General features: G+C 40.6%; 1 protein-coding gene across 8 annotated transcripts in view; it reads right to left on the bottom strand.

Moving 5' to 3' along the window:
• Positions 1-126: 126 nt before the first annotated feature.
• The window catches only part of EXOC6 (exocyst complex component 6), an 87,254-nt gene continuing 71,179 nt past the window's right edge, over positions 127-16,201 (bottom strand). For 6 of the 8 annotated variants that reach the window (XM_051800550.1, XM_051800553.1, XM_051800552.1 and 3 more), the window contains 3 exons: positions 2,129-2,241; positions 1,701-1,712; positions 127-1,231 (listed from right to left, as the gene is read on the bottom strand). In XM_051800550.1, the coding sequence (XP_051656510.1) occupies positions 1,099-1,231; positions 1,701-1,712; positions 2,129-2,241 (258 nt within the window). In that variant the 3' untranslated portion in view covers positions 127-1,098. Of the gene's footprint in view, positions 1,232-1,700; positions 1,713-2,116; positions 2,242-16,201 lie in introns of all 8 variants that reach the window. The other 2 variants (XM_051800557.1, XM_051800558.1) reach the window with 1 other exon arrangement.

Genomic DNA, 16,201 nt, shown 5'->3' with positions numbered 1-16,201 from the left:
CGTCGGGGCCGCCCCGACCCCCGACCGCCTTCCCCGGGGGTAAATCGTGAGTCAGGACCCGTACAGGTCCCGCGAAACCGGCTCTGAGGTGCGTGCTGGTGTGTGAAATGAAACAGGAACACGGGCGAGGTTTATCTTACTGTATTTAGACCGTCAATAACTTAAAAATACAGCAAAAATGTACATTATTTTTACACGTTCCATTTGGTTTGTATTTGTTAGACATTCTCTTAGTGTCTAAAATAGCCAGGAGGGGACAGTGCAAAGAGACCGGTGGTGGGACAAAATGCTAATCGCTGGGATGGGGCTGGCGGTAGAAAGCGCATACTGACAAACAGATGCGGCACGAAACCAACAGCGGCAAACCTATTCCTTACTGCAACCTGGGAAAAAGAACCCGGGATCTTACAAAATAGAATTAGTAACCCTGAGGAACAAAACCCAAACGAAACAAAATGTCACATTATAAAGAACTCAAATGGTTATTTACATTCACGACCTCAAGATTAAACCCTTTTGGAGAACAAAGCCTATAAGTCCTAACGCTAAATAGGTATCAAGTCTAGTTCTCAGGTAGTTTTCAAAGGTACTAAAAATCAGAAGACTTTTTCATACCTCCAGACTACAAAATCTGATATACAAAATTATGTCCAGTCACTTTAAGGCTAATATACATTTAACGCAGGAAAACAATAGGCAGCATCTGAAACGCAAGTATCTCAATGCTTAAAAACATTAAATTAGGATTCAACCAGAAAACAGCAAATAATTCCTATTTGGAGCAAAATTTTGGACACCATATCTGCAGATATTTAAATAACGTATTTACAGTTCAGCTGTTCCATGTACAATACGATTGCGCTGGTTTTTATTGTACAGTCTCATTTTTTACCATTTGTTTACAATATACAAAATAGTATTCGAACAATTAAAAATACGTACAAAGAATTGTTTGTTGAAGACTCCATGTACAATCCATCTACTGCATTTCTCCTTTACTCAGTCAAACAAATGTCCTAACTGGTATCACTTTGCTTAGTAGAAATAGTGGCTAAGAAACACCTCTTGGCATGATGAGATATTTTTGATTTAAGAGGCCTATGTGTGCTGGGACATACCATTCACTAAACTCCTAAGTTGCTTTACTACAGTCTCTATTAGCTTCTGCTTGTCACGATCATTCTTTCTGAATTGAGCAAAAATGTTGTTCTTTTTGCTGGAGTCTTTCATTCTAGAGAAATAAAACAGGAAATTACACAAACACATTAGAAACATAATTTCAAAAGGAAAAATCTGACTACTGAAACAGTTTTACTACTGATCCTCTTTTTATCTTTCTGCTAATAAGAACTGAAAGATCACAAAACCTGTTATCTGTGTGTTCTTAAACTCAACTTCTGCAATGCAGAACTGGTTTTAACAAATATTACTTCACAAATAACACATAACTATGAAGCAAACACCCATTCGGCAGGACCCTGGCCCTACCCAATGCCATAAGAAAGAAGCAAACCATGAAACCCGTTAATATCATCTGCCTCCATGGTAAATTTAGATGCAATGAACGGGCGAACTTTGCTCACCGTCAATAACGGGCATCGTTATCGCTGATTTCCCGGAGTAATGGATTTAAAAACGAAATTCGGGAAATTAAATAAGTTAAAGCAACAATATTTTGTAACAATATAGGCGATACGTACCCTCTGTGAACTCTTCAGAAGACATATTCATCACAGGCAGGAGAGGAGAGAAAACACTGTTAGAAGATGTCTTTAAACCGCAGTGTGTTCTGATGCGGCTTTTACCAGCAGGTTGGTACCGGGCTGGTGGCAACGCGCCCTCCTTACCCTGCCCTCCCAGTCCACCCTCCAGGCCGGCCGAAAGGCTCGCACCGCTTCACCACGGCAAACCCCACGCATTTCCCTTCCCTAGAGCGGCAATTCGGGCAGCCGCGGGCTGAGACCGCGGTACCGGCACCGCCCGCCACTCCGCGCCGCTCCCGGCACCGGGACACGGCCGTGCTGCCGCCGGGCTTCGGCCGCGCCGCTCCCGGCAGGGCGGGCGGCTCCAGCCCCGGCCCTGGAGCCGCCTCCATTCCCGTGCCGGCAGCTCCGACCCCTGCACTTACTTCTCCAGGAGCGTGAGGGCCGTGCTGGGGTTGACCCGCAGGTACTTGGAGGTGGCCTGCCCGTAGTCAGCCAGGTAGGTGGACCAGTCCCACACCATGAAGAGGTCCAGGAGCTGCGGGGGAAGAGGCGGGTGAGCGAGCGCGGGGCGGCTCTGCGGAGAGGAGGCCGGCCGCAGCCTCTCGCCGAGCCCAGCCGACACCCTCCCTTCACCTGCCCATTTCTTTCTTTTACATCCCTTGCCTCCCTCCCTGCGCAGGGAGGCGGCTGTGCAGGTTCGGCCCTAGGAAGGGATGCTAATGCCTTCACGCTTTGGTGTTTGGGAACTTGCTTTGGTGTTTGGGAGCCTGCTTTACCGTGGGGAGCAAGCTAGGGATGTTTGTGTCTGCTGCTCCTCACAGTAGTTAAAAGCAGAGGTTCAGGTAGTCTCAACTAAGTGAATTAAACACCTCCCGCTGCACTCTCCATTGTGACTGATCCCCGAAACTCAGCGCCAAGCCCTGGGCACACTTCTGGCCCAAACAAACCCAAACATTTCAGTGGAGGAACAAAAAGCCTCCAAATGCAGCCCTACGCCTGGCTGCAACTTCAAATCAGGCCTTTGACTCATGATCTCAGAGCTGCTGTTCAGCAAAACAGCCTGCTTTTACAATCAGACACAACGCGGAACCTCCAGCAGCCAGCACCCTCGCAGCCCTCCAAGACTAATTCCCCCTCCACCATCACGGGCGCAAGCCAGGCACCGCTGGGCACCCTGCCCAGGCTGCCAGGGGCCAGGACACAGGCAGCCCCGCTCGGGGAAGCCTTTCCCACGGCTACCTGCGGGCCAGCGGGCCCCACTGCCATTGACGTCAATGGCGGGGCGCCCCCAGCTTCCCCCTGCGTCTGGTGCCTGGCCTTGTCCTGCTGCTGAGGGCTAACAAGGGCTTGTTCTCAGGCTGCCCTGTGTTAGCCAAACCTACTGTTAAAGTTAGCGTGGGGAACCATTAGCAGCACTTCGCTCCAGCTTGTAGTGCCTGTGGCAGCATAACCTAGGGCCACTGCTTGCCTGAAGGCCTGCTGAATCCGTAATGCTGGAAAGGTGGTGCCGAACAGGATTTTCTGTAACAAAACCACTTAAAAATATGTAACAGACTACTGCAAGTCACAGAAAGAACCCTGTGCTCCTGCTAAGTCATACCAGAGCTGTTACAGCTGGGGCACAACAGTAGCAGCTCCTGCTCCTCGAGGCAGAGCTGCAGCAGGTGCCCACTCCTCTGACTCCTCAAGCTATGCTAAGAGGGGGACTGCACCTCCAAGAACCTTGCCTTACTCAAACTTCTCAGCCGGATGAAGTGCCAGAGGTGTCCACTAATGCTCATCCCCAAAATCATAACACCAATTTCATTATAAAATAAAAGCATAGAGTAGCAACATTTCCTGCCTTTATAATGAACCTCTGACACAATTACTGCTGTCATCCCAAAGACCTAAAGGGACCATTACAAACCTCCGCGACATCTAGATTTTACATTTAACTATCTCATATGGATGAAAAGTATTTAAGAAGCAAGGAAGCTATTTCATTCTCTGCTGACTTACATACCCATGATAGCTGACAAGATCAAATACAAACAGTTCTTTCCCACAAAGCCCTTTCTCAGAATGGACACCACCAATTCTCCTACCTAACTGAGAACATCGCTTTAGTCACTGAGCAAACAGACTTGGGAAGGCTTGTTAATTCAGGAATTAGTACCAGCTGGGAAACCCACAGCCTCAGTTGCTGCTGCATATTACTCATCCCTTCTTATTACCTGTGTTACACAATCAGTAGTGCCCAGTTCTCAAAGGCAGTATGAAATTTAAAAGCACAACCCAAAGAGTAGAAAGGTAGGAAGAGCAGACGCACAACGCAAGCAGGGAGGATAAAGGTGATAACCACAGGAACCCAAACTGTGTAATCTGGTGACTTCATGTTCCCTCTCTCTTACAGAGAAGTAAACAGAGAAGCAAACAATGTATTAATAAATTACTGCTAATTACAATGCTACTTGTCATGGGCTTCACGTGGGAGACGGTTCTTAAGAAAGGACATGCAGTTCCCGCAGTAGGTGTGTTTAGTAAATCAAAGGTGAAAGATTTAATTTCTTAACCCTATTGTAAGATTGAAATTGAGGATTCTGGGTAAATCCTAAACAACCCTGAAGCTCTGTATCCTGTTAGCAATCTGCAGCCCAAACCCATCAATGACTGACACAATTACAGTACTGACAAGTTCAAAGAAACTTCCCTGACAGTATCAAATGAGTGATTTCCATACTATGCTTTCAGTGCTTGACTCAACTGTCTGATTGTGCCATGGCTCTGGGACATCTCAGTGATAGTGACAGCTGTGCTGGAAGATTACACCTCATTTGTCACCTAGCCTAACACAGGTAGGCAAGTAGGGTTCTAAACAGACCATGGAGTTTTGCTTTTCAAGACATGAGGTAAAAAAATGTCCCAAGAGAACAAGAAGCATATTCTGTGCACTCCATGATAGTCCTGGCTCTGAAGAATGAACACCTCGAGAGACACTATCGGCGAGGGGGATGTACCCAAAGCTTGGTCAAAGAGCTGCACACAACCAGCCTCATGCTAAGAAATCTCCTAAGTTCAAGCAGCTGTCATGACATGTGGCAGGTAACTCAAAGGACCAGGGACATGCAATCAAATGACACGTGCCACTCAGTCATAGCTCCCTTCCCTCCTTCTGCACAATGTCCAGGGGCTGCAGTGTGACAACAACGCTCTGCCTCTGGAGTAAACGTGGCAGGAGCTGCAGACACTGCTGGAGACTGGACTGCTGCTGCGCACAATTATGCATTGTGCATTTTGTCCCCCTCACAGCTGCAGTTCTGCACTGTGCCATATTGCTGCATGTAATGGGCTTTGACAGCACATACTGTACACTGTGGGTGGGCAAGAGTCGCCTGGTGTGCAGCTCTTTGGATCTGTGTCCTGGCCATTCATATCACCTGCATCTGACCTGGCACTTGGACTCAGCGGATGTACAGTCAATGCAGGAACTTTGTGAGGGGAGCAGGTTGGTGAACAGCCAACTGCAGGAAGGACAGTCCAGCAGAAATGTCCCAGGACCATCACATGTGTAATGGGAAATAACTTCAATTCACTTATACAAAGCTTCAATTGAGCACAACCCCAAATTCACCTTCACACCTGCAGCCATGCAGCAGAGGAGTCAACCCTACAATCTGCTTCAATTTCTGTTCCTCTGCTACACAAATGTGTGCCTTCCTCAAATGAAGCACTTTAATTCCTCTTCCTCGTATAGAAGAAGTGGGACCATCTTGGCCAAAGGCATATGATGTATATGACCTACAGGAGAATTTACTGGTTCTGTGACAGTATTTTTACTGTGGCAACTAGAATCAACTTATTGAAGGTCAAGTTAAAGCAACATTTCCCAACTACTATTTTATCTACTAAAACTGTCACTATTACCAAGACAATAACTGAAAATGAGATGTGTTGTCTAGCAAGGAATGGCATGCACTGTCATAAGATAAATATGGGCAAAGAGTAGGTCCTGGCAATAAATATCTTCCAGCCTCAAAAATCAATCAAAGGCCACAGAGTGTAGCACATCAACTGGTGCTACTGGATGTGACTTCTTGAAATTACAATAGGGAAAATGTTTATTTTGCACATGCATCTTTCCAAAGTTAACACATATGGGAAGAACTTCAAACGAGACAGAAAGACAATCTCTCCTACTACTCTGAGAATCTGGAGGCAGTGCAGCCCATTTTAGCTGTTAGTCAGCCACTCAGCCCCACCTAAGGAGCCACCCAAGGGTGCTCAGTCAGAACCAGCTTATCATGCAGCTGAAACACTGTGAAGCACCAAATAAACTACATATATGTACTCCTACCCAAGAACAATGGTACTGCTGTACTCTCTTTATCCCACAAAACCCATGAAAAATAAGAATACGCTAAGACAGGCAATACTGTACCTGAGTATTTTATAATGAAGCAGAATATGCTTCCCTAGGAGTCACAAGCAATTATTCACTTCTGACTAGGAGTAATTTGCAGAGAAGTGTGTGTGTCTGAGTCATTACAAAACATAACAAAACAAAAAACCAACTACAACAACAACAAAAAGCTTTAACCTTTCAAGTATACCAGACAGAGCACCCAACAGACTGTCCGCTTACTTACATTTATAAAATAGGGTAGTCACTTCCCCTTATTTAGAGGATTTTGCCTCTTCTAAAGGTGTGATAGAAGGGGAACTTTAGCCAACATATTGGAACCATCAGGGCTGATGATCATAAAGCAGCATGTTTCTTTTACTGTACATGAAATTGTGTTGCCTTCTCAAACCAGCACATTATTAGTCACATACATACTTTTAACATTATAGGGAACTCACGCCTCTCATTGCTGTTCTGCACTTTTATTTCAAATTATGTCCTACAATGCTTTGGGTTTCTAACCTTTTATTCATGTCTAGGTACTTTCTAAATGCCTTTTATGACTAATATTAGGTCTCTCTGACAGAAATAAACACCATTTGGGGAAAAAAAGGTGTTTATATGTACTTACATAAAAGTTTATAGTAATTTCTTACATGATACAGATAACACTGCTATTTCTATTCAGAATATTTTTATTTTAAACAGAACAATTTTCTTGTAAAAGATACTAAACTATATTTTGGTTAAAAGAGGTCCTACTTTAAGACCTTGCTAGCTAACAGAATCGGTTAACACAAAACATTACAATATTGATGCTACAGGGGAAAATTTCTTAAGATTTTAGGGACAGAATTCTGATTTCAAATAGGGCACTTGCACCTATTCTTCATAGTTAGCACTCTCGTGTTTTCCCAGTGTCTAGGTGATATGGTCATGTTTGGATAGAAATTACTGTTCCTCATTGCTCCCTAAAGCTTTGTCTTGTATTACCTAAAGTTCAGAGCAGCTCAGCCATAGTCCTGTATTTAGGCCATCTTGTAATTACATGAGAATTCTGTGCACTGGGAACTGCTGAAATCAACCATCCGGCCCTTTCAATGCCGTTTGAGCCTCTTGTCACATCCTCAAATATCATACAGATGCCCTTTCCTTTTTACTTTTGGGCAACTGTCAGGAATAATCTTGGAAGAGAACGCAACTTTGGGAACTAGCTATGAACAGAGTCAACACAGCAAGAGACAGGAGGAGACATGAGCTTTGCAGATGGAAATGGGGGCAGTGTCCATTAGACAACAGCAACTGTGTTGGTTATACTACAAAAATCCTAATTGTAAATTATCAAGGTAGCTTAGTACAAGCTGGAATGGTGCCGTTATCTCTTCTGAAGTAGCATGAGTGTTAGCAAATAGCTTTGGTTGTACAACAGACACCAGTGATTCAGGAGCTGGAGATAAAAATGAGGAGTTGTACACTCAATATCCTACTTACCTTTCGTTAAAGTCAAATATTCCATCCAAAGAAAGTAATTTTTTTAACATACCACTGTCAGTTATGTCTTTCTGGCCCACTCTCCTTGCTCACAAGCAGAATATTTCTTATGTTGAAGTTTATTAACCCCTAATCACCCAGTTACTTCTGGACTTGATTGCATGTGTAATTACCTTTTGTCAGGTACAATTTGCCTGATAAACATGTCAGAACACTTGCTGCTTAGTCTGTTGAAACAGATAAATGCTGTCTTTCCACAGCCTTGGGACATAATTAACAGGGAAAAAAAAGGCAGTTATAAAAACACACAGAAGCTGATTCAGTGAGGCAGGAGTTCACAGCGTGCAGCCCGCCAAGGCCCATTGCCTGGCCTGCTACGCTTGCCTGAGCTCTTATTGAGTTCCAGCCTGCTGTGACAGGGCAACGGGGGCAGCCCTCAAAAACTGAGATTTAAAGTAGGTTTCCACGTGAACTTCAAAAAAGAGTGGGATGATGCCTGTTTGAAAAAAAAAAAACAACCCAACACAGTGAAGCAGCAGATAATGAAATTGTTAGAGTCCCTGTCATCATTATGTGTTATACGCTCAAGGAGACTCTCTGGGATGGGACCAGGAAGAGAAAAACCAAAAGAAGACAGAGAAAAAAAAATCATGAGAATAAGCAAAATGGTCAAGATTAAACAGAAATGCTTTGTGGCATCCTTGGGCTCAGTTGCTTCTGATTTCTGCCCTGTAGTGTTTGCAGGTTATGTACCCGTGCGCTACAGGGAGTGCGAAGAAAGAAATCCTTACCTGACCTCTGGATAACCCAAACAGGAGATTAGCCCATTTCCAAGCAAAGCAGGTTGTCACACTGTTAGGCCAATTGCTTCTATTGACACTTTGCATAAACATCTTACACAGGGTGATCAGAAAGGACTGTTATGCCATTAACGCTCTTTTTATTTTTTTATACCTAAGCCTTACAGAATAAAGGCCCTTCTGAGTAAGGGATAACAAAAGGGTCAAAAGGTCACAAACATTCTTTTAAGTAGGCAAAAATCGGGGAAGTTTAGATTCACTGAAAAGTGCAAATTGGAATTTTTTTTTTGCATCTTGGGACATTCCAGCACACTCAGTTTTTTCTAATTTCACTTCTACCAAATTCATTCATCTACTTAATTGTGCATTTTTACTTCTACTTTTAAATAACAAAAATGCTACAGTCTTCATTTTAGAAAATAGCAAGCTGTCCTCCTCAGCTAATCAGTAATCTAAACAGATTTAGACACTACCATTAAAATCCTCGTGAGGACCAGTGTGAAAACACATAGAACTTTTTCTTGGAAGTGGGATGACTAAACAGTCTCTCATGTACAGTTTTCACATATAATTTACACAGCGTGTGGTTTGCACTGTGTACAGCAAAATATTCTATATTTTCTTTTGTTTTGGTTTTGCTTTGATCAGAGATGGAAACAATCTCCCTTTAATAGTATAAAAGCCACCTGCTGGGCATCACAGACTACAGCTAATTGGTAAATTCTTTGAAATTTTGATATAATGGATTTTGACCTCTTTAATTAAAAAAACCCCAAAGCCTAGAATACGGTGAACTCTTCTGGGAAATGAACAGTGCCAAGCATATACAACTGCAAGCTACACCCAACCATTTCTTAGGAAAGAGTACAGAAATAACATTACAGTTTTCTCCTTGAGGATGCATGGCTTTCGACCTAGGAAAAAAACTCTGTGACTGTTGTTAGCTATGTATCATTTAAGTCACTAAGAAATAGCAAATACATTATTATTTCAATTATTACAATTTTTATTGGGTTTTGGAGCTAAAAGTACCAATCATGAAAGGGACTTTTTCATTTTAAACACAGTAAAATTGCAAGAGCCACTCACAAATGTCCCATTCCTTAACATTTCCTACTCCAAGGAGCTCACACTGTACCAATACACCACACCTTATATTCAGAAGGACAAATGGGTTTGATGACCGAAGAGGAAGCCTGTCAACCAGAATCATTGTTATTTCATAATTTCTGACATAATGTTAACCTTTCAGTGGAGCTATAATCTCATCAGTTTGTGAACTCTGAGGCAGCGCTGCCTTTCTTTTGTTAAAACACTTATTTATATTCTGCCCAGCATAATGAGGCCATGGTCCATGACTGGGACGCATAGGCACTGCAGCAACACAGCTACACAACAACAACAACACTTCTTTCATCTTTGCTTAGGTTTTGTGCACAAGTACACATGAATATACCTTACACAGGTATACAGCTATTTCCAAGAAATTAACAAAGACTCCTGCACAACCATATAGATAACACCACAATTATTCACCAAATGTCATGTCCCTGTTTATTAAAGCATGCACATCATGAAAGCACTTACTAAATTGGAACTAGAGCACCAAGGACCAGAATCAGAACTGGACAAAGACAAGTCTTGTTCACTCTAAACACTTCTTGGTTGCAAAGAACAACAGAAGTACTTAAAATATAGATATCTAGGTCCAGCTTGAAGGAAAAAAAAGAATTTGCTAATGGTAGAATAACACCATACCAACCAAACACAATTATCACTTAATCAGCAGGTGTTCGTTACTGCTGACAAATATCTTGTTAGCCTGGTTAGCAAGTCTGCCTGCCACTTGCCAAAATATTTTGTTTTATTTACACCTGGTGACTTATTTTGTGAATGCGGTGAATTTAAAATCCCCTCTCTAAATCACATAACTGGAATAATGCACACTGGGCTTGTATTTCAAAGTGTAAATTGATCTCTTGATCTGTGAATGTCTCCCTATAGTTTATGCTACCCTTTTTCTGGATTGGTACAACAAATGGATTTTCAAAGTGATGTTATGGGGACTTAGCTATGCAATTCCTATTAGTGTCAATGGGGGTCGCAGGCTAAATTCCTAGACAATGCTTTGAAAACTGAGCCCTGGATTTTCAAAGGAAGGATAGTTTGTGTTAGAAAGGCAGTGTCTTTCAGTTTTTAAGCCGCTGCATTAAAACGTGCCTTTTTTTTTTTTTAATCGCCATGCATTTAGAAATTGTGTCTAAATGTAGGACATTGAAATGTTCACAAGAATGAAACGATTTCATATTTAAATGCTACCATCTGTTTCAAATTTATAAGTGAAATCATATCTGTCAGTATCTTGAATGTTGGGATACAATCTTTAACACATTCATAAATGTACAATGTATAAACTCAGAGGTTATGACAGCTGAACCATTGGGAATTGTTGTTATGCTAAGAAAGTTGTTTGTATTCATGTATCTTTTATAAGCAAAAATTCTTGCAAAGGGCAGAATTTTTTCATAAAATCTGGATGTTGTAGTACACTCAGAGTTGCCTGGTCTTGTCATATTCATGAACAAGTCCAAATACATTTTTTATTCTTTGGCACTTCAAATGAATTTAGGCCTGCCTACAAAATAAAACACTTGCTGCTGAAGTCATGTGAACAAGCTTGTTGCTGTTACCATAACCAGAAAAACACCCACAATGTATAATTTTTATAAATCCCATTAAAATTTCAAGCAGCCCAAGATGTAACATCTGAAGGCACTGAAAAATAGTTACTGAGACAAATATAAATAGCCAGGCCCTATGAAATAAACAATATAGCAACAAGTAATACCTCTTCAAAGAAGATTTGTTTAATTACAGTGAAAATGTTTATTATGAAGTGTGTTGTTCTTCATCATTACAGAATAAGCTGGACTAGTAGCAAAAGAACCGTCTTTTGAGTCTAGAAACAGGGAAGAGTTTGAAAAGCAGGAGCCTGGCAGACAGTCAGGCTCCGGAGGGCATGGGCTCGGGCCAAATTGCTCCTGTCAAGCGTGTTAGTCCGTACACAAAGTCCCTTTAGACAAAGCGTAAAACTATGTCAATGGTAAAATTTGTGTGGATTAAAAATTGTGTATTATGCAATGGTCAGGTCATTCACCATTTTTTTTGGTTTTGAGCTTCCGACACAGAGGTGTACACACCCACAGAGCACGCAGAGGTGACAACTGCAGCCCCCCAAAACAGGCCATCTGTTCTGACCTGAACAAGACTTTGAAAACAGAATTTCAGATGTTACAATTAAGGAACATTTAATATAGCACAGTTAAAGTTAAGCTGTCATTTTCATTTGGCTTCCGGTGTTTTTTAAACATGTTTGCCAGAAGTACTTAAATATTGACATTTACTGAAACTAACTTCTACAGTTTAGTTTATTTAAATTTTAATATTCTATAATCACTTTCTTTGCAGTTGCACAAAACTTACAACAGGCTTGCTTTAAACTATTTGCTCATCTGTGAAATACTGCCATAAATAGCACGTGATGAGGCACAGTATCTGAAAATAAGTTTCTTGGGGATTAAAACTGTATCATTTGTCTTAATCCTTCCTGTAAAAATCCATTTGAGTTGATTCACTAAAAAAATGTATCCAAAATTTTCAAAATCTAAAGTTAAAATTGAATTTTAACCTTCTCTGGCTTAGAGAAGGTGTGACTAACTTAAAATAATCTAATTTGGTGTAACTAGAATAAAATTTAAATACAAAACACGTTCATTTCAACTTCCATACTGTGTTCTGGAATTGAACACTCTTGTCCATTTAATATTTAGCAGTATCCACATGAGCAACTCTAGATGCCTGCAGTCTTACAAGTACATATACCGCAAAAAATCATTATCTGACAAACGCTGTTTTTAACTAACTAATCCAAACTGCCCTTGTATACACGCACATCTAATCTATACAGTCAGGCTGCCGTGCCCTAGAACTAAACATCTGCAGTGCGCTCTCCAAGTATAATTACAACTCCACGTTTAAATTTCAGCCTGATTATTTCTAGGATTGAAGAAAGGAGTTTTCAATACACAGCCCTGGTGTGCAAATGCAAACTGATGCCTACGGGAAGACAAGTAAGCACGGCACAGCTCCATGGCATCAGCTTCGTGCTTCCAGAGGAGGCAAAGACCTCAGCTCTCAGTGTGAAGCTGCAGCTCACAGAACAGATCCAGGGCACTGGGAACTAGTGATTCGGCCAACAGGGTGTTTCCCTCTCCTAGCTTTCCAGTTATTTTTTCTCATATTCTGACACGGACAAAAACACCAGAGAAAATTACACCTACGAAATATACTGAAATTACATTGCTACAGAGATTGATTCAACCTAACATGAGGATATATATCAGGTCTATAACGTTTATGGGCACCTCTTGAATCTGCAGCATCTGGTCTCCACAGAGGTCCATGATCTCTGGTGTACACTATGAAACACATCATCTCCCCTGAGGTGACCTGGGGTTCTACAGCAGGTAAGGGGAAATAGTTTCTTTCAACACAGCAGAGTAATTATTTTTTAGTTTAAAACTTTTTTTGGTCTGGTTTGTTTTAAGATCTGTGCATTTCTCAAAAGCTGCACATCTAAAATAAAAAAGTTATAGCCGCAGTGCTCCAGATTCTTCTCTTAAGTGGCCATTAAAACACTCAGAATTTTATATACAAGTGTCTCTCTGAAAAGCCTCTGCAGGAAGCAGATACAAATACAGCAACTGTCCAATAAAGTACCTCAGCTGATCTTGGGTGCTGAATCAGAACATGTGGAAAGCCACCAAAATCCAAGACAAAACAGGCCACAAAACAGCATAATTTTGTTTGTGTCCAGAAACAAAAATTCAATGCAATCTGTAAGGCACTGGCACTTACAGATCTGGTCATCATAAGTTTACTGTAAACAGACAGTTATTCCTTCCAAAGTAGTGCACTCAGGGTATGGCTGCATAACCACCCTTCATAACAGATGAAGTTACATCCCTTAGGGAAAGCTATACTAGACCTGGGAACCACTGGACAAGGAATTCCACAATCAATAGCTTAGGAATGCAAATGAAGACAAGTTAAAAGCAAAGCCAAAATCACTAGAAAAGAAGTTTCATATTCTTTCCTGGACAACCTTCACTTTCTTCTTCAGCTTCAACAAGACATTTACTTCCACATTTATATCTATCAAATGACTCTAAAAACATTTTAGTAAATACTACAGCCCACATAACATCCTGGTCTTGTTTTTGTTAACGTGTTGTATAGACAACTTGGTTTAGCAGAGGCTTCTGAGCCCAGCAGGCAGCAGTAACAAGAAACCTGGATTTGCTTTTTTGTTGGCTTTTTGCAGAAGATCTTTCTCCTCCTGCTACTGTTTGCAAACATATTAGGAAAAACCTTTTCTGCTTAATGGTAATAGTCCAGTACAACCTCTTTTCTAAGAAACACATATTCAAGAAATTATTCTCCTTAGAAGTTGATCTTTTTCCTTTAGATTTTGCCTTTTCCCCTCACTTCTACAGACAATATTTTCTTAAAATGTTTTGTCTGAAAAATTATTTGTTACAATTGCTCTGAAAGACAGAGTAATTCCAAACTATGTTATACGTCATTTGTAATAATTACTCTTCATATTTTAGCTCCAACACATCCCAATATACATGCAACTTTTGTTGGGTAATGATGCCAAAATTCAGCCTCTAATGCCTCCTGCAACTCGAAAAACTCTTCCCTGATTTTAACTTGCCACTTTGAAATGTTATCCCTTTCTGATGAGTAATCCTGTGCTAGATTCTTTTGCTTCTTAAACGAACATTATTCTCACCCTTTATTGACTGACCACATCTATTATCACATGTAAGCAGTGTTAATCCTCTAGTAATTAACACCCTTATTAAAGTAATTTTAAAGCAAAGAAGTTTAAATCACATTATTGGTTTTATTTAATTAAGGTATGGGGACTTTTTCACACTGTCATTTGAGTTTTTAGCTTGTGCCTTTTCTACCAGTTATGCAGGTTTCCCCTGCACACATCACACCCCTACACACACACACACACACACACACACCACCACCAACTCACTCACCACCCAGTTACCTGTGTGTTTCTGTCTAGGAGTTATTCAACATCACTCTCTTTCATTGTGAACTTTTTAAACTATTCTGCATGTTAATAGATGCAAGATGTAGACACTACACTGAATATTTTACCATTCCCAAAAATATAATTTGGATGTGGATTTGAATGATAGTATCAAATCCATCCTTGCAGAGGACTCAATATCTTGTTAGTGCCTAAAATGAAAGAGCTATTTTTAATGTCCTTCTCATATAGCAAAAGCAAGGGTAAAGATTTTTATTTAAATTTCAGACTGGCAAAAAGAAAGAAGAATTTCAATGGACTGAGTTGTACCACTTACAAAGGCCACTTTTTCTTTTACTTCAAAAATAAGTCAGGCTTTAAAGTTGCATTTGTGTGTGTATCTACTGCATGTTCCTTTCTATGGGAAAATATCTGATGGCCTATGTTCTCTTCTCAGGTAAGCTACTCAACTGACATGTTTGACACAGGGTCAAAAGATGAAAACTGTCTTCTGGTTTAACTGCATCGTGTTACACTGTGCACTTTGGAAGAGTATGGGCTAATTGTGTGTCCTCCTGGAACGAATTCCTGGAGGCACACTACTGAAAGCGGGAAAGCTTGCGTTCTCCTGGGAACAAGGCAATCCGATGGTTTCATGGACATTAACTGTGTTCTGAAAGTCCTTTCTCTTCTTTGGGTAAAAACATCTCTTGAAATTTCTGTTGTTTAAAAGAGAAATCTTCCTAATGAGTCTCAGCATAAATCATGGAAAATGATAAACACAGAAAGAAAAGGATAACAACAAAGTACATGTATAGACACGAACCTACTTTTTCCCTTTTTTCCCCCTTCATCCCATACCTTTACGGTCTTTTCTTCCCATCAGCTACTGCTTTCACCTACCCATATTTTGATTTTTTCTTTTTTTTTCATTGCTGTTATCATTCACTTTTTTTTCCCCACCATCACACTTTCTATAATTGCAGGGTTTTAGTTGAACTGTTCCTTTGCTACCAGTGCTCTAGAGAAAATCCTTTGGAAAAGTTTTCTTTAAGTTCTGACACATATTTCACCTACATGTGAATCTTTCACTTCATTTGTTATTTCAATATTCTTTAAAATAGTGCAACTTGTAATATAATACAGCTGACACACCCACAAGAGCCATAAATGTTAACATATATGATAAGTTGTGCCTAAAAACATGCTGGTTCAGTCATATTGCTTATATAGTTCACTTCATTCAGAAATCAGTTATTACGAAACAGCATGAAATTCAATAATTTCTTTTGCCAACTATTAATATCCTTGTGCTAAATTCATCTCCCAAATTTCACTGACTGACTGGAGGCAGTCAGCTACACAAAGTAATACTTTTTAATTTGTATTTCTGCAGCTGAAGATCACTGTCACATTATGGTGCATCCTGTACAAACACTTTTGAACATATGATCTTTTTTTCTAAGACACTATGATCCAAATGAATAAACATTCATTAACTACATTTCACTAATTCAAGTCATTGCCATGCTATGGCAATGCAGTTCCTTCGTTGTGTTGTTACTGTCCTGAAGCAGAGAACAAGTCTTGTTTTCTTGATGTAAAGGATTCCTTTGATTTTACTGGGCTTTACATTTGCCCTACAGTGACTTCCAAATATGAGATGGACTAACTTTTTTTTAACAGAAGAAACTAGCAAAAGGAA

The sequence above is a fragment of the Manacus candei genome, unplaced genomic scaffold (assembly GCF_025592945.1).
Source record: "Manacus candei isolate 608988 ecotype Guabito, Panama unplaced genomic scaffold, ASM2559294v1 h1tg000050l, whole genome shotgun sequence".
Classification (NCBI taxonomy): Eukaryota; Metazoa; Chordata; class Aves; order Passeriformes; family Pipridae; genus Manacus; species Manacus candei.
Note: the sequence above shows the minus strand (reverse complement) of the source record. Positions and strands in the feature narration are given on the sequence as shown.